This window comes from Macrobrachium nipponense, chromosome 33, assembly GCF_015104395.2.
Source record: "Macrobrachium nipponense isolate FS-2020 chromosome 33, ASM1510439v2, whole genome shotgun sequence".
Taxonomy (NCBI): domain Eukaryota; kingdom Metazoa; phylum Arthropoda; class Malacostraca; order Decapoda; family Palaemonidae; genus Macrobrachium; species Macrobrachium nipponense.
The window spans coordinates 50,557,012-50,576,304 of NC_087219.1; the positions used below are offsets into that span (position 1 = coordinate 50,557,012).

The following is a 19,293-nucleotide window of genomic DNA, read 5'->3' on the forward strand; positions in this document are numbered from 1 at the left end:
AAAACTTTAAAAACTCAAACTTAAAAAGACCCAATTCTGTATGTTTATCAATTCAAGCTAGTCTGAAAATTGAAAAAAAATAATCAACAGCACTGCTTACCATTCCAGATGCATTTACAAAGTATTCACACTTAATTGGGCCCTCTGAAGTCAGGATTTCAGTAACACGAGGTACTATCTGTGAGTGAGGTACTTCATCTGTAATAATCCTTTTTACAGTGCAACCTTCAAAATATTTTGCTCCTGAAAGGGAAGACAGTTATCAGCAGTATCGAAATAACATGCTTATGAATGCCACAAACATCTAGTATAAAAATATAATCCGAGTGGATCTTTATTGTTTGCATACCCCAAGTGGGGGTCGGTTAGTAGGGATCAAGAAAATAGGGGAGAAATGACATATCAACCCTCCTTCTGTAAACCTGTTTGTCCATCCCAAGTGGGGGAGGGGTAGGTGAGGGATCAGGAGGGTAGGGGAGACATGACAGGCATTGCCAGGTTCCAGCGCAGTGTAGCACATGTCATTAAGCTCATATAAAAATTATTTTCACAACACTTCTTTTCATCATTAAAATTATACCTTGTGTGAGGATCAGGAAAATTTGACAACTAAGTGCACATTTCATAATGAATAACAGAGTACTTTTCTTGTATTCTTCATTTTAAAAAATCATTACTAATTTCCCGGATTTTCTGAGTTTTCCAATAAAATATAAAACGTCAAAGTAAAATCATATTTCGAGTAAATAGTCATCAAATCACATCCTAACAATTTTCATCATCAGAATAACAAAATGTTAAAAACTAACTTTTAAATTACTTGTGATCTTGCATGGGAAACTAAGTTACGAAGCCATTTTGACCAAATCCTACACTAGCTTTTACACTTTTATCTTTGAAATACCACGAGATCTGAAACACTGAACATACAGAAACAATTTCTACACTGAAAGGCACTAACTTTCAAGTATTGTTTCAGTGCAAGAAACTTAGGTTCCTAAAAATACTGTGTACACTGTCTGCCACTCAATAACAATGTTGTCTGAATCATGCATAAATACAATGGCTTTATTTTACCAAGACTGGTTATGACTCTACAAAGCCTTTCCAATTTGTTCAAATTTTATTCCCCAAACTGAAAACTGAGAGCATGCAACAAAAAGGAGCTATCTCTGTTTTGGTTAGTCATAATACCTTATTTTTAATGTTACAGTCTATTCTCTTACTAAATACATTTATTTTACTGCTGTCAAATACACCTCCAAAATATATTCTCTTAATAGAGTCACATACACACAAACTCAATCATAAAGACTGTTTACCTTGTCTCTGAGCAAGAGAGGCAAGAGTGTAACAGACTGCATATGGATCAGCAACAGCGTCATCGGGGACCCATACACCACCTTCCAAGTCATCGGTATATAAGTTGGGATGGAGCCTTTTAATTTCATGACGATCTAACCACTGGAATATGGCAAAAAATTTGCACTGTTATTTAGTCAAACATTTTGCAGGTAGACAAAAAAACAAATCCAAGAATTTTTTTTGTTCCATATGTACAAACCAATGCTTCACATATTCTTTTCTTGTTTAATTCTGCAGCTAATGAGGTTGACCAATGAAGGGAGAGTCACTACTCTCAAAATATGGTCGAAAGTTTACATAGTGAAATAAAAAAAGAAACCAAAAGCAACAACTAATAACAAGGCAAGGTTTGTATCCAAGAAATGCATTTTAGGTACAGTCTAATGTGAGTGTATTCACACTGCCATTCATCATGCAATAGGACTTACTTAACTCATTTAGCCCATGAATTCTCAGACGCCTTAAAGCAACTGAGAATGTTAGAACCTGCAAGATAGCATGTTTATGTTCATATTCTTATTCTAATTCATATTATTCCAGTGATTCCTGACTCATTATTTGATATTATAATCATTGCATTTTGTGATAAGATTCTCAGTAATCATCAACGTGTTTTGTGAGTAACTCTAGAAGGCTTTCACCAGGGAGGAGGTAGTTTCACAAGCTTCTGTAAGCCCTTACCATTCCCTTCTGCTCAACAGTGCTACAGTGTTCAGTTTTTTTTAATATTGAAGATGATTGCTTTAAAATGGTTTTAGAATTACCACAACTTAGAGTGTAAGAAGTGTTTAGCTTAACTAGCAATGAATTGTTAGCCAGCTTTTGGTTTTCGAGTTAAATGACTAAGCATTTTCAACTATCTGATGGTTGTACATTTTACTACTGTTAAATACAAGTCCAGAATAATGCTTAGACAGATATACATATATATATTATTTATGTTACCTTTTAAGAGAAGCTTCTTGTCCTTTCTTGAGTGTACTTTTTATTTTCCAAATTTGGGTGTTTGGGCAAATTTGTTTAAATACAGTATACCCTAACAGCAAAACACTAAATAAATATTACAGGGCTATTCAAGCTGAATTTCAAACTAAGTGTACAGTATAATGCTTAGAGTTCAGTATTATTTTATTTGCCATTTCAGAGTAGTTTCTTGACCTTAGTCTTGTTGCGAGGGAAATGTTTTCTATGGCATGAAAGGGTCTGAGAGGGAGGAGAGGTGTAAGTTAGTCTGACTGGGATCCACTGCATAGAAGAAAGGCAATTATGATAAATTTATACGATACAATATGAACAAAAGATTAAGAAACTCCAACACTAAAGACAGCACAGGAATGGCTTTAACTGACTACCGTATGTGAACTAATTCTGAAAACTGTTGACAGACAAAACCTAGTGAAAATGAAAAGGAAACAACATGAAGACTGAGGAAAACTTTGTGTAAATCCTAGGAAGCACAGCTTACATCAAAATCTATGTTGGTTGGCAGGTAGTGGAGCATGAGATGGGCATGTGCAGTAGAATTTTTCTTTCAACTCTCCAAATCAGGGTAACTAGGTTTGTTTCAATCAGCATGAAGACTAATTATGATTAATGAGTATTTGTATAACGCATGTTTGTCTTTATCTAAGAATCTCTCTGATGGGGATGTATCTATTGTACTATACCATAGTGACTTACCATATTTGCAATGTGGTTCTAATATGAATCTTACCTCTTTACTCCATGTAGTTCACATAACAGTTGTTAATCATATACATCACATTTTTTAAGACTCCTACATCAGATTTGAATTTTATATATTCATGAAAAGATAGTCTTATTAGAATGAAAGCACATAATGAAAGGATAATTCAGTACTAGAATGACATTTTCATAATAAAATATTATTTTATACATACTTACCAAATAATTACATCTATAGTTTCTACTTTACATGGCAGCTCAAAATTCGAAAATTGCAGTACATAGTGCTCTTTTGTTTGAGGTGTAGACAGTTTGCTCTGCCCATTACCGGTGAAGAATAGGTACAACACAGCTAGAGTTGACAATTTGTTTGTGCCTTATGTCCATGTGCGGGAAGGAGGGAGGGCTCCGATTATGTAATTATTTGGTAAGTGGGTATAAAATCTTATTTATTTGAAAAATTTCATTTTTATACAAGTAACTTACCAAAAAATTACGTAGCTGAATCCCACATTGACAGGAGGTGGGATATATGGACATATACTACTTAAAACAATCATTAGAGAAATGAATTAAAACAGTAAGTCAGCTGGCATTGTGAAATGTTAATGTAACCTTACCTGTTGAGGGAGCTACAGTAGATCGATACTGCCTCTGGTTGAAGCTCCTCTCAACTTGTAGTGGCATGGCAGTAGAGCCAAGAGTCACCTCTACTTTACTGAGTGCTTTGCAACGTGGGATTGAACCACAGGTTGCCAAAGCTAACAATCCCAAAATATACATTGTATATAGTATATATGTATACATATATAATATATATATATATATATATATATCTATATATATATATATATAGATATATATATATATAATATATATATATATATGTGCCCTTGCCCTGGGCACAGCACAACAACAATATATGTAACCAGATAATAATAATAATCCTACACCAAATTAAAATTTTCCAAGCCAACCATTAAAAACAAACAACTGGAGAGCACTCCTAACACACTGCTCCCAGGCTTCCCAAAGAACTCATCAATCCTCAGTCAAGGAGCAGTGATAGTGAGAAAAAAAGTGGAGTGTCTTATCCTTTGTTACCCAATACCATGCTAGCTGCAAAGAATGGGCCTAGTGTACTGCATTTTTTATACACTATTTCGATATCGTGTGGGTAATACATAGTGAACACTGACTTGCATCTTCAAAACATGGATTGCAAGATCGTACAAAGGGAGAGATTTTGCTTGAAAGCCAACAAAGTGGCGATTGCTCTTATTTCATGAGCCTTCGCCATGCACAATGGTAGCGCATCCTCTTCAATTTTCTGTTGTGCTTCCAAAATCACGGTTCTTAAAAAGAAAATTAATGCATTCCCTGAAAGTGGTCATGTAGGATCCTTCACTGACCACCAAAGATTTTGCAAGGGACCTCAAACCTTCTTAGTTCTCTCCAAATAAAACGTCAGTGCTTTCAATGGGCATACTACTTTCTCCTGGTCTGCTGGGCCCAGTATATCCACTAAACTCTTTATAATAAATGAATGTGGCTGGGGATTAGAGGGATCTTCATTCTTGGCTAAGAAACCTAAGATCAAAGAACATAATCCAGTCCCTTGAGAGAATCTCACATTTTTATCAAGGGCTTGCAATTCACTCACTCTTTCAGCCATAAGTAAGGCGATTAAAAATAAATGTCTTCCTTGTGAAATTCTTTAATGAAGTGCTCTAAAGGTTTGAAAGGAGGGCTTGACAGCTAGTTTAGGGACACAGCCAAGTTCCAGGCAATTGATGCAGATTTCTTTTGTTTTGATGTATCTAACGATTTAACCAAGTCTCCAATACGAATCTTGATTTATCAACAAATCCAGTCCTCTTATGTTTAAATTCCATACTTAACATAAATCTGTATCCTTTTATAGTAGATGTCGTTAGTCCTTTGGTCAATCTGAGACAGTAAAAACTCTGCACTCTGTGCTATAGTGGTATTAGAAGATGAGATGTTGTGATCTCAGCACCATCCTCTAAATACTGACCACTTTGTTTAATAGACTGCAGCAGAAGATCGTCTCCCACAATTTGCAATTGCCTCTGCAGCTTTTCTTGAAAAACCCTTCGCTCTGACAAGCTCCCTGACAGTCTGAAGCCTGTTAGAGTGAGAGTGTATAAGTTTTGGTGAAACCTGTAAAAATGGGGTTGCTTGAGAAGACTTTTCTTCTGAGGCAGAAGTCTTGGGAAGTTACCAAGAGGTCAAGAAGATTGGGGAACTACTCCTTCTGCAGCCAAAAGGGCGCCACTAGCATCATCGTCGTGTTACTCTGGGACATGAATTTCTTTAATACATCCCTCACCATGCTGAATGGAGGGAAGGCATAAACATCTAGACTGACCAATCTTGTACCACTGCATCTGTCGCCTATGCTTGCAGATCCGGGGCTGGAGTGCAGAACAGAGGAAGATGATGGTTAATCAATGTTGTAAACAGGTCTATCGATGGCTTCCCCACGGTTTCCACAGGTCAGTGCACACCTGTGGATTCAGTGTCCACTTCATCAGTAGAAACTGTTTGCCACAACTTAATCTGTCCGCAAGAACATTCATCTTTCTTTGGATAAATTTTGTTACAATGGTGGTCCGGTTGTCTTGTGCCCATGTGCCCATATCAGGAGCTCCTTGGCTGTTTCGAATGGTGAAAAAAATGCTGTCTGAATGGACCACGACCGTTCTGATGTAGGTTTTTGATGAGAAGTTCTGAAGGGACAGATGTATCGCATTAAGTTCTTTGACATTTATTTGCAATTTTCTTTCAGCTGGAGACCATTTCCCTGACACATCCAAGTCATTGAGGAGAGCTCCCCAACCCAGATCTAATGCATTTGAATACATTAGGTTGGGGTTCAGGGGGTGTAGCGATCTTCCTATTGACAGTCTTTCGTCTAACAACCATCATCGAGGGTCCTACTTTATTTTGGGAGAGATGGGGAAGATGAAGGAATCCTGGAGGTCCTTCCAGTTAGCCCTCAGGAAGAATTGCAGTACTTGGGTATGTAACCTCCCCAGTGTTACAAATTTCTGCACAGACAGCTTTGTTCCCAGTAAGCTCATCCATTCTTTGGCTGAGGAAGATGGGCGAGACATGAATTCTCTGATTTTCTGGAGGTATTTCTGTATTGAGTGACAGAAAAAACCCAAAAATTCGTCCAATCAATCCTCAACCCCACACAACTGATCGATTGCGAGGGAACTAGTTGAGATTTATCAAAGTTGATGAGAATCCCTGACTCCTGGGAGAGATGAATCATCACGTGAAGAACCTCTGCGTGTTGTTATTTTGATGGGAAGCGTAGGAGCCAATCATCTAAGTAAAGACTTATATAGATTCCCATCAAGTGAAGCCATTTTGCCCATGGGGCGAGAACTCTGGTAAATATTTGAGAGGCTGTGGAGAGGCCAGAGCACAGCACCTGAAACTGAAAGACCCTGTCCTGGAAAAAAAACCTCATATGCTTTTTCGATTCTGGGTGTACTGGAACATGAAAATATGCATCCCACATATCTATTGTTAACATCCAGTCCCCTTGATGGATGGAAGACAGGACCAACTGGTTCGTCTTCCTCCTGAACTTTACTGTCAATATGAAGAAGTTCAGAGCACTGACATCCAGGATGGGTCTCCATCCCCCTGATGACTTGGGTATGACAAAAGGCAGTTGCAGAATCCCTGTATTGAGGTCTTCAACCACTTCCACAGCTTGTTTCTCGATTAAGGGTGACACTTCTTGAGACAGGGCAGAAAACCTCTCTGAGCCTACCGAGCAGGCTTTTAAGTTGATGGCAGACATTGTTAATGGAGGTTTTTCCTTTGAAAGGAATCACATAGTATTCTCTTAATACCTTCAGAGCCCAAGGTTCTGCATTCCTGACTTCCCACTGATTCCATAACTGAAATAGTCTTGCACCCACCGGGCCACAGAGGATAGGATCTTCATTTACGAGTGGCTAGTTTGGTGTCTGTCTTCTTACTAGGTTGTGTTGGTCTGAGGTTAGACCTTGGTCTGGGCTAGAAACAGCCTCTTCCTCCTCAAAAGGGATGTTGGAACAAAGGCGAAGATGTCTCAGTAGATGTTGAAGCTGAAGCTGAAGTCGGAGTAGTCCTTGCTGGCACTCTACCCCTTTTAGCTGACTGGGACAGTAAATCTTGGGTATGCTTCTTCTGAAGTTCTGCAGTTAATTTCTCCAGGACAGGAGGAGGTAAAAGACTAGTCCTATCTAAAGGAAAAAATAAAAGTGATGACCTCTACAAGGGAGTTATTACTTTAGAGGTGAACAATTGCCATAACTCCCTTTTCTTAAGGATTACCATCGTAAAAATCGTTGCAAGCTTCTGTGCATCATCCTTTATAGCCTTATCAGAGCATGCCAGCACTCCCAGCCAGTCCAATGTGAAGTTCTTTTGCAGAGAAGTACAGACTTCAGTCGTTTTTGCTAATGCTCCGGCCGTCCAATTGAGGAAACTCATAAACTCAAACACTCTGAATACATCCTTAACTAGATGGTCCAACTCTGAAGCTGCAAACAAAATCCTAGCTGATGGAAAGGCTGATCTATGTGTAGCCTCAATCAGACTGGAGAAGTTCATGCATCTATACGGTTCAATGCTTTCCTGGATGAGGAGGAAAGTACCATCTCAGGGAGTTTGGACGCTCCTACAGAGTTGCTGGGGAGAAGGAATCCGGGAAACAGAACAAAAAATAATTCAACAGCGCAGAAAAATTCGTGGTTGGCTGTCCTTCGTTAACAGGTTCTTCCTTTGAACGAACCAGTGACTGCTGAAGGTCCATAGGATCTTGTAATACTAAAGAAGGTTCTGTAGAAATGAAAGATATTATCCAATCATTGCTTAAGGTTCTGTAGAAGTGAAAGATATTATCCAATCATTGCTTGATTGGCTCCAAAGAAGGATCATGAATAATGGAAGCAACACCTGTTATGTCAGATACCTGTGGCATCAACCTCTTCATAGTTGGTAGGAGAGCTGTTCACAGGTGAATCACCTGAAGCAGAGTGCTTGGGCAATGGGCATTTGGGTGCTCATATCCCGAACGATGAGTCACTACCTTCTTCTCAGGCATGGCTTCCTTCACAGACACTGTATCATACATGGGCGTTTGTAATGTTGTCGCCTTGAAACTCGGGGTTCATACACTGCACATTCATACACTTGGTGCCTTTCAAACTTTGAGTATTCGGACACTTCACCAATTGAACCCTCGAACTCCGAATTCAAACACTGGGTGCTCATACGTTGAGTATTCGGACACTAAGCACTGACACACTGGATGTCGTACACTAGCCACTCCTATTCCAGGCCCTTGGACACTGGGCACCTATACGCTCACTCACAGTCTGGGAGTTTCGTCACTGGGCGCTTGGGATACTCGCAAAAACTAAAGGAAGGGAGTGGACTACGATCTGGCTCCATTGCTCGCTTACAAGCAAGAGGCGAACTTCTTCCAAAAAGGAACTATGTCTTTTCAATGGCTTTGATACATCAAAAAACTCCTACTTCGTTTCTTAGTTTTGTGCACATTTTAATCACAAGATGATAAATTAAGTATGTCTACCTGTACGTCTTTCCAATGGCACACCACCAAATCCTAGGGTCTCCGGCCAGCAGGATCAGATGAGGAAGCAACTTCTCATGGGTAAACACCACTGTAATGATAGCTCCCTTGGAATGCCAGTTTGCTTCCTCCCAAGTAAGCAAAGGGAGTTTAGCAGGGACCTTGGTCTAGGAGCATCAGTGATACGAGTAGCCACCCCTTCTAAATGCACTGCACTCGTTACACTTGCACTGACATTTTCAAATTTGTCCATAAGAACTTTCACTGAATCACTTATCTGCGAAACGTTATTAACCAAAAGATTAAACTTATGATCTACAAGTTCTTCTAGGTTGGCAACAGCATAAGGCTCAGAAGAAAGGGAGCCAGGGATTCGAGTAACTGGAAAAGTAGGACTGGAGATTGGGGAAAAAGCAGTCACAGGCATTAAATGAATAGGTATATCAACTCCTACTTTAAGAGAATCACCCTGACTAATTGAAGCTTTAGCTTCGTCCCTAACTGGTGCCTTTCTCAATTTGTCTCAATGAAGCTTATCCAAATGAGTATTTAATCTCCTCCATGTTCCCTTATCCCAGTCTTTACATTCTTCACAATTAACTTCCTATGAACAAATTTGTCCCCTACATGAAGTACAAATAGAATGTTTGTCGTATTTCGCTGACGTGAGTCTCATCTTACAGCCTTTACTGCAATATCTAATGTTAGATATATTAGTGTCTGACATAGTGAAATAAATCGCAATCTAAAAAGTCATCAATATCAGCTAAGCTAAATATTATTAGTGTGCTACCAAAAATCATAGAGAGTACATCACCAAACGTAGAAAAAACCAAAACCATCCAGTAACAAAATTAATCCAACGAGAGCTGCTCAATGACCTGTTTAGTCACTGACTGGCAGAAATGAGCTGTCGGTTCTAGCTGTGTTGTGCCTATTCTTCCCCAGTAGAGGGCAGGGCAAACTGTCTACATCTAAAACAAAAGTACTACAGCGATTTTCGAATTTTGAGTTGCCACGTAAATTAGAAACAATAGCTGCGTAATTATTTGGTAAGTTACAGTACTTGTATAAAAATAAGGTGTATAGCATATGCTAAACTTAAAACTCAACTTTACTATCTGAAAACTACATCAAATTGAGATGAAAACCTCTATGTACTGCCAAAAATAAATAAGCTTACCTCACACTCTAAACCAGAAGGTTTTGTATAAGCAAGTCTTCTCTTCAGTGCAATAGTTCTGTCTCTTGTTCTAGCCAAGTTCAGGCTACCACACTGTTTAAAATCTGTAAAATGAAATATTAAATGACTGAAGAAGCATGGATAGCTTTTCACATCAACTGTATGAACAAATCACTACCTAGTCTCATTCTTCATCAATGTGTAAAAATGCAGGTTGAAATCTTGTTTAGCTAAAGGAAAATTTCACATATGATAAACTGAAATTACAATTCAACTAGGGATATTATCCCAGGGGAGTGTTAATTATAAATAAGCATTAATGAAACATGAAATAAATTTTTAAAAAAATATGAAAATATAATATCTCCTTGTGTATTAAACCTTGGAATTTGGTTAGTGACATTAAAAATCCTTACATTTTACGAGGAATACTGTCCTCATCGTCAGAGGGAATGAAACTTAGTTCCATTCCTACCCACAATAAGGATAAGAATCCTAATGGGGCTTAAGGAATTTAAGTGTATATTTCTACATTTTAAGTGTAGCATTTCTAACAATACACAGTACCATGATTCAACATAAAAGAAGTTTCTTATTCTATCTTCATCCTCTAGAGTACGAATGTTCTTCATCTCTTCAAAAAATATGATTCTACACAAAACATCTAATATTTCCTAGCATACATATATCAATGTCTCTCATTCTTCTGTGTGACTCTACAGATCTGGATATACATTGTACTTCTTATTGTACTGACCTAATACAATATATACTCATAATAAGCTTCAGTTTGTGGAAAGCAGGTTGAGGAAAGCTGGTCATAAATCAACCGTAACAAAACTAAGTATCATGAATTTGGACAAAAGTAAAAATAAACACAAAAAAGAAAGCTTTAAAAAATTATTAAACATTTCTTGTTTCATTTCCAATTCTCACTGCATTTTTACTGGCCAACCTCTTTGAAAAAGCATTATATAGTAATCAAAAGTAAATACTGTAGCAATGAATACATGTTAGATCTTCAGTATTAATCTAATCTTTACCTAAATTGTAACCCTGTTCTTGCAAAGTCTTTATAAGATTAACAGAGTAGGTGACAAAATGTCTTTCCGATGATGGCTTGAATAACCCAAGGACACCAGAACCATTATGTGAAGTACCTGAACCTATCCTGGAATATAAAAATGAATGTAAATATTAAAGAGCACATAAATAAAATGACAACTTCCAAAAAGTAAATAACTAGGAGTGAAATATCAAGGATTTGAACATCAACTTTGATTTCAAGTTCTTTTTTACTTCTAGAGTTGAACTGAACTGAATCTAGAATTTAAGCCAAAGGCGAGCACTATGACCTATGACGTCATCCAGCGCTGAAATGGAAATTGACAGTAAAAGGTTTGAAAGTTGTAGCAGGGGGAAACCCTCACAATTGCACAGCGAATCAATTGTTATAAGCGGGTGATAAGTGAGATGGAAGAAAGAAAATATAAAAGGAGGTACAGTAAAAGGAACAAAAGGGGTTGCACTAGGGGCTGCAAAGAACCTTTAGCAATGCCTACAGTGCATGCATGAGGTGCAATGATGGCACTGACCCCCTACAAGGTTTTTAACTCATAAGCTACTTGGTGTTTCTAGATTAAAATAACATTTTTATAATAATATAAGATTTTATACTTACCAAATAATTACATAGCTATAGTTTCTACTTTACGCGGTAGCTCAAAATTTGAAAATTGTGGTAGCGCTCTTTTGTTTTAGGTGCAGACAGTTTGCCTCGCCCCCTACCAGGTAATAACAGGTACAACACAACTAGAGCCGACAATTCGTTTGTGCCTTATGTTCATGTGCGGGGAGGAGGGACGGCTCGGTTTATGTGATTATTAGGTATGTATGAAATCTTATTTTATAATAAAAATGTCATTTTTATACAGGTAACTTACCAAATACATACATAGCTGAATTGTATATTTATGAGGTGGATATATAGACATATACTACTTACAACACTCAATAAAGAAGATGAATTAAAATACTAAATTAGTTAGCATCATGACATATTTCTTGTAACCTTACTTGTTGAGGGAGCTACAATAGATCGATACTGCCTCTGGTTAGAGCTCCTCTCAACTTGTAGTGGCGTGGCAGTAGAGCAAAGAGTAGCCTCTACTTTACTGGGTGCTCTGCAATGTGGGATTGAACCACAGGTTGCCAAAGCTACCAATCTGAGAAAAGGGATTTGACGTAAGGAAAAATCTATTTCTGGGCGATTGGCTCGTGTCGCCAGCGAAATATCCTTTAATCTATTATTTCTAGGGTAAATGTACTAACACATACCAGAGAATAAATAAAATAAAGAAAAAGGTCAGTATAACTGACTCGCTCACCCTCAAGAGGGTGTCGGTATGAACACTAGGCGAGTGAGACCACTACCACGAGCCAAATACCAATAGAAATCTCCCACAACAAAAACCCTCCATGAGGAGAGCCGACCCACAGAGTGAGCAGCTCGTACTACTACTACTCCATCCCCATCCCATGCTGCCGACTGCTGCGCCTCTGGTGGCCATCCTGAAAGTTAGCAGACAATCTTGGGCGAAGGGATGGGTAGGGTGGGATTTCGCTGGCGACACGAGCCAATCGCCCAGAAATAGATTTTCCTTACGTCAACAAAAAATCCCTTTTCTGGGCTCAGCTCGTGTCGCTGCGCGAAATCGTACCAGAGAAATAGCACAAGATTGTAAACAAAGTAATAAAATAAATCAGAATAGGTCTCAAATAAAAAATAAAGTAAAATATAAAAAAGAATATAATTGCTAAAAAGATACAAATACACAGTGATACAAAATAGAATATGCTTAAATTACCCTTAATTCTAAACATGTTTCTTATCAAAAGGTAATTTACATATGTACAGAGGTAAATTGGCTTACATGTAACAAAATGGTATCTGTGTAAAGGCATGTATCAAAAATATAATAGCAATAAAGTAATCAAATGAACAAATTAAACAACAATGATAATATATAAGGAATGCATATGACTTAATATACAAAACCCGTAACCATTATAAATGAGATGTATCCCCTAGCATAAAAATAAGGGGTAACATCCATGAGATCAAAATCCATAATCATCTGTGAGTGTCCCTAGCAAAAACTAAGGGGCACCCACTACATCATCATAAAAGCAGCTAAGACACCAGGTGAATGTAAATGAACACGGTAGGAATAGACGAACTGTTGGGTGAAGCAGGTAGAAAGGAGGACTGAATCTTCTACTACAAACTTAACTAGAATCAGGGGAAACTATGTTTCCCGCTGCTACTGCTGAAAATTTCAGAGCTTCCAAGGACTTAAGGTAATGGCGTTTGAACACTGTCGGCGATTTCCATCCGGTATACTTTTTCAACTCATCGAAGTTCATGTGTTGGAAATAATTAATTGAGGTGGCTACTGCCCTGACATCATGTGCTTTCGGGAAAGAGTCAGGATTGGCTTGCTTAATAAAGTACAGGATTTGCTGCCTGATGCCTTTAATGGATAAAGTTCCACCTTTTTCCCTCTTAAAGAGGGGACCCGATGAGGATGAGGAGGATGGAGGGGGTCCTGGACAGAAAGGCTCGTAAGGTTGTAACTGGGCAAAGAGATACATCTTGTGGAAGGGGTAGTACCTTCCAAGGTTCCCACCTCATCAAAGGATCTTCATTCTTGCTAAAAGCTACGTTCCGGAGAAAGTAGTACTTCCCCTGTGGGAAGGAATTGAATATGATCCGGATCTCTGGATAAAGCCGACAGTTCTGAAATTCTTGCTCCTGAAGCTAAGCTTAATAAAAACAGGGTTTTCCTTAAGAGCATTATAAACGAGCATGTGTCATTATCGGTTTCTGAAGCCAGTTTAAGAACATCGTTTAAGAACCATGAAACTGACGTAGGCCTTACAGAAGGTCTAAGTCTAGCACATGCCTTAGGAATAGACGGAGAAAGTAGGAATCCGTCAAGTCTATGTTGAACCCAAATTGAAATATCTTTTTCAAGGCTGACTTGTTTGTCGTAATCGTGCTAGCTGCTAAACCTTTTTCAAATAAGGATCTGAAAAAAGGATATAGCTGAATTAACTGTCATGATTCTAATATCAGATTCTCTCAGGAAGATTGCTAACTTTTTGACAGCAGCATCATACTGTCTCAAAGTTGAATCCCTTTTATCGATTCCAAGAAGAGAATATTCTGAGGGTCAATATTCGCATCTCTTTTTGCCGCAAACTTCATGAAATCATAAAGTTAGGGTTTTGAGAATCCCTGAGGAAGCGAACACAGTCTTCGTTTGTACTGACTGGGAGAGCCTGGGATTGGGGATCCGAAGAGGACGAAGGACCCAGCTCCAGAATTAAGGGGATACCAAACTGCTCTTCGGCCAGTCCTGGGGCTACTAGAGCCACTTGACCTTGAACGTCCTGAGTTTGTTTAAAACTTTCATAAGAAGATTCACTGGGGAAAGACATAAATCTTCTTCCAGTTGTTCCAGTCTAGAGCCAGGGCGTCCGTGGCATAGGCCAGAGGGTCCAGGTTGGGGGCTACATAACAGGGAAGTTTGTGATTCGCTTGAGATGCGAAGAGATCCACCTGTAGCCCTGGGACTCTTTGAAGGATCCATTGGAACGAACTGTTGTCCAGTGACCATTCCGACTCTAGGGGCACTGATCGGGATAACGCGTCTGCTATGACGTTTCTCACTCCAGCTATGTGAGTGGAGGAGAGATGCCAACTGAACTTGTCTGCCAGGGAGAGATGGCTACCATCACATGATTAGATGACGTGACTTGGAGCCTCCTCTGTTTATACAATGTACTACCACTGCGCTGTCCAGAACTAGCTTTATGTGGAGTACTTTGGTGGGCGCAACCTTTTTAGAGTCAAGAACACTGCCATTGCCTCCAGTACGTTTTTATATGGAACTGACTGAATGAGGTGACCAAGTTCCTTGAACCTTTTGGACCTGGGATACCCTCCCCAACCGCTTAAGGACGCGTCTGTGTGGATGGTAATCCCTGGTGGAGGGAACTGAAGGGGTACTGACACTGACAAATTCTTGACTTTCGCCCACGGCCGAAGACGATTCTTTAGAATCAGAGGGACTGAGGATAGTTTGTCCCTGGACCTGACATTTGCTCGTGAGCGCCAGATTCTGGTTAGGTCTTTCAGTTTGGCTTTCATTAAGACGTTCGTCACTGATGCAAACTGGAGAGAACCCAGGATCCTCTCCTGAGCTCTCCTTGACACCAGTTTGTGACTTAGAAATTGCTCGACTGACTTCGCTATTTCTTTCCTTTTGGTTGATGGAATCGACAGAGTATGGGAGGAATAGATTCCATTGAATGCCCAGCCACTGAAAGTCCTGACTCTGGAGTGAGTCTTGACTTGGTCCTGTTTATCTTGAAGCCTAGATATTCCAGGAACTGAATCACTTTCAGTGTAGCTCTGTTGCATTCCTCGACTGTTGAAGCCCAGATCAACAATCGTCGAGATACGCTACTACCATAATCCCTTGTGATCTGAGTTGTTGCACTACCGCTTCCGCTAGTTTCGTGAACACCCTGGGTGCCACGTTGAGTCCGAAGGGAACTACCTTGAAGGAGAATGCTGGCTCTCCCTATCTTGAAACCCAGATATGGACGGAAGTGTCTTGCAATAGGGATATGATAGTAGGCGTCTGTAAGATCGATAGAGGTGGTGACGGCCCCACGGGGAAGTAAGGTCCGCACCTGTGAGATCGTGAGCATCTTGAACTTGTCGCAGCGGATGGCTAAGTTTAAGCGGGACAAGTCTAAGATTACCCTTCTTTTTTGTGAGCCTTTCTTTGGCACGCTGAACAAGCGACCTTGAAATTTTAATCTCTTGACTCTCGCTATAGCTCCTTTCTGAAGGAGGTCCTCTGCGTACTCTGTCAATCTTTGGAAGGAAGTTGACGGAAAGGTCTGGATGGAGGTGGGTTCGTCAACCAGCTCCAACCCAGGCCTTTTGACACTATGCTCTGAGCCCCATTCGCTGAAGTTCCACCGGTGGCGAAGTGAAACAGCCTCCCTCCTACCTGAAGTTCTTCATGGTTCTGGTAACCGCCTCGGCCTCCTCTGAAGCTGCATTTCCCCTGTTAAAGGGGCCTCCCGATCCTCTCCCACGAAAGGAACGCTTACCTCTGCCTCCCCTTACCCGAGCGGTCATACTTGTGAAGCTTGACTCTCGAAGGCTTGATTGTAAGCTGGAGAGATGGCGTAAGAGGTGGAGGGCTGAGGCTGAGGGGATATCACATAAATTGGCTGTGATTGAGTTCCTTAGAGGTGGAAGGTTGGGCTGTTTGCACTAAGGGCACCGCTGGAACTTGCTGAGGAAAGCGTGGCTGCTTTTTTCTGGTAAGGATGGAAACGCCTAGGTTTCCTCTGTCCCCTTACCTTTAGGTGTTAGGTCTTGTCTCCTCTTAGCCGTAAGGCCCCAACGGTCCTTAAGGCTCTGGTTCAGCCTCGTAGCCTCTGACTGGACTTCCTTCACCTTAGCTTCTGGGAAGAGATCTGCTCCCCAGATGTTAGACGAGAGTAACCTATTCGGCTCATGTCGAATGGTTGCCTCTTGTAGGACATGCTTCCTACAATTCGTTCTAGCACTGGCAAACTCAAACATATCCGACTGTACCGTTTGAGTCAGGGCTTTGGTCATGAGCTTAAAACAAGCGGTTCTGAGCCATAAGCTATGGTCGCTACCTCGGACATAGCCATAGAGTTAATTGATCTGGCTAATCGCGATTTCGCGTCAAATTCAGCCTGAATAAGGCCATCTGGGAGCCTGGGTAGCTTTTCACCAAACTGCTCCATAGCACAGTCCGGTTTGAGTTTGCCAGCTGAGAAGGTGTTGGCAAGTCCTCCCACAATTCTCCGGCTCCGGCGAGGGGAGCAACGGAGATGTGGGATCTGCTTCCTTCAATTGAGGCATGGGTTCCCCCTTCTGGGCCGCTGGGATGGTAGACCTCGCGATCTTTGTCAGGAACGGGAGCGGGGTACTCTCATCCATTGTGAAAATGGTAAAGGGACTCTTGAAAGGTTGTATCCTGGTATTGGAACAATCCATGTCCTCTAAACATCTGAGCCATTCTCTCTGAGCCTGGTCTCGTGAATAGAGGACTGTCTCCTTTGGTACCCTATCATCCCGAACCATGGCTGAAGCTGGTAAGCCTTGCGTTAGCCTATGAACGGAGGCTGGAGGTCTTCCGGGAAGAACTCGAAGTCCTCTATCCTTCGAGTTCCGAATTCCGGTATGGAAATGAGACCGTCTTGGAATGGGGGCGTATGACGCTACTCTCCATGGATTGTTCATCGAGAACGGAGGTAGCGAGTCATACGGAGGAAGCTGAGTTCCACTCGTATTGGAAAGTGGAGGAGAGGCTAGAGGGGCTTCTCTCAGTCCGGCTATAATGGAGTCCTGGGAAGTAATCCTATCCGACAAGACGAGAGATCATTGTTCCATGCTACTCGTTTAGGGACCCAACCAGGTCGCCCATTGTTGCAACAGGCCAGCATTGGAGTCAAGCCGGAGCTGCTGCGGAGGTGGAGGGGGTGGCTCTGAATCGGAACCAAGGGTAGCGGAACTGGTGACTCTGCCGGGGTGCGAGATCTCTCTCTGGAGGATTTACTCCTCGAGGACTTAGAGCCGGAGCTAGAAGCTTTAGACCTGTCTGCTCGGGATTCCCAGCCGGAGACTTACGTGAGGAGGATGACGCCCGAAGTCGACTTCTTAGACGACGACGACGTCTTAGTCAAGGATTTCACTGCTTGACCCTTGACCTTAGGTCTAACCGAAGCGTCAGGAGGAGTATATAATTCATCACCTGTAAAGCCTTGGAAGGATGGAGAGGTTGCAGGAGAGAAGAAACAGTTACACCCAAGGGTGACCCTTGGGTGTCCACCCTACCTACCTCGACCAACAGGTCGTCTACACCTACCATAGGTTCTACATTAATATCTAAAGTCGCGACGTCCGTGGAGATATCCTGGTCTTGATCAGTTAATGAGGCAGCCAGCTGTTGTTGGATGAAGGCGATAGTAGGTGGGGGCCGCCTCTACTGGGTCGACGTATCCTGTCGCCTTGCCTCCGGGGAAGATTAACAGCGCCAACCGCTTCTCCAAGATGTAGGGCATACCCTTGGCGGCGTTCTTCCCAAAACCGCCGACCCAGGCCCGCAGGGTTTGCCAGTGCGGTATCCTTCACTGCCGGCGCCTGGAAGAGAGGGCGTGATTAGATTTAAGAATCACTTAAAACTAAAAACTTAAAATATAACTTAAACTTAGATGCCTTAAGTTTAAAGTGGATGATGAAAACTTAAGCACTAAAACAGAAGACGGAGCAGCTACCGGAGATGGAATACTCACCCCTTCTAAAAGCTGGCTCACCAGATCGTAACATATGGTACACGTCTCATGGTACCGACCTGGATGTCCCCGTGCAGAGTCGCGCATGGAGCATGGGACCGGCAAAACTTCGTGTCCCACATGGGTCCTGAAGTGTGGCGGCGCATCCCGGATGCTCACAGTTGGTGGCCTGTAAGTGGGAAGACACATGAGTATCTTAAAGAATAACACTTACAGGCTAAAGAACAAAGAAGAACTCCGTTGCATGCCGGAGCTCGGAAAAATTTGGGCAACCCCCCAACCCCCCCCCTGCCTCGCCTGAATAGGCTATAATCCCGGAGATATCCGTGTAAGACATGTAAGGGAGGGGGGGAAAAAGGTTTAAGGTACTTAAGATAAACTTATAGTTAATCTAATAACGCTAAACCTAAAAACTCAAACGAACGCCGGACCAAGTCCAGTGCGTAGCGGAGTGTAGTAACTCAGCAAATACGGTAAGGTTAGCAGGGACCCACTGTATGTTCCGGTCCACTCTACTGGCGTGGACTAACAACCAAAACATCTTCCCGCTGGGGCATGCCAGGACTCCCGATCAGGAAAGGAGTCTAGTAAGGTCGGGAAGAGCGAGGAGACATACAGGCTCGAGCGAACCGGAGCGACAAGGAAGCAACGGATGGGGGGAAAGGCCAGTACCCCCACCACATCACCACCGGGCCGGACCGAGAAGCCGGAGAGGTCGCGTCCAGTCTGGGTCTGTCCCGTCTCCCTGGCCCCTCCGCCTGGGGGAAAGAGAGGGAAGCATGCTCGGGTATGTGGAGCGAGCGTGGGCAGACCGACCCACCCTCCCCGACTCTATGGAAGAGCGGGTGTAGGAGGGGGGAAGGGGACTGGGCAGGCATCTGGCTGTCTCGTGATCGCGTAGTGACCACGAGACGGTAAGACTAAAATAAGACAACTAAGCCTAGGACCAACCAACTGATCAGAGAGATGCTATCGGGAAGCAACCGAACTGATGAGCGGTAGCATAGGCTCAAAGAGC

At 41.8% G+C, this 19,293-nt stretch overlaps 1 protein-coding gene across 1 annotated transcript in view; it reads right to left on the minus strand.

The window, feature by feature from the left end:
• The window catches only part of LOC135203170 (pyruvate dehydrogenase phosphatase regulatory subunit, mitochondrial-like), a gene marked incomplete in the record, with an annotated part of 155,853 nt that overhangs the window by 108,732 nt on the left and 27,828 nt on the right, over window positions 1-19,293 (minus strand). Inside the window, 4 exon segments of the mRNA XM_064232864.1 lie at window positions 101-243; window positions 1,323-1,464; window positions 9,861-9,964; window positions 10,904-11,031. Coding sequence (XP_064088934.1) covers window positions 101-243; window positions 1,323-1,464; window positions 9,861-9,964; window positions 10,904-11,031 — 517 coding nt within the window.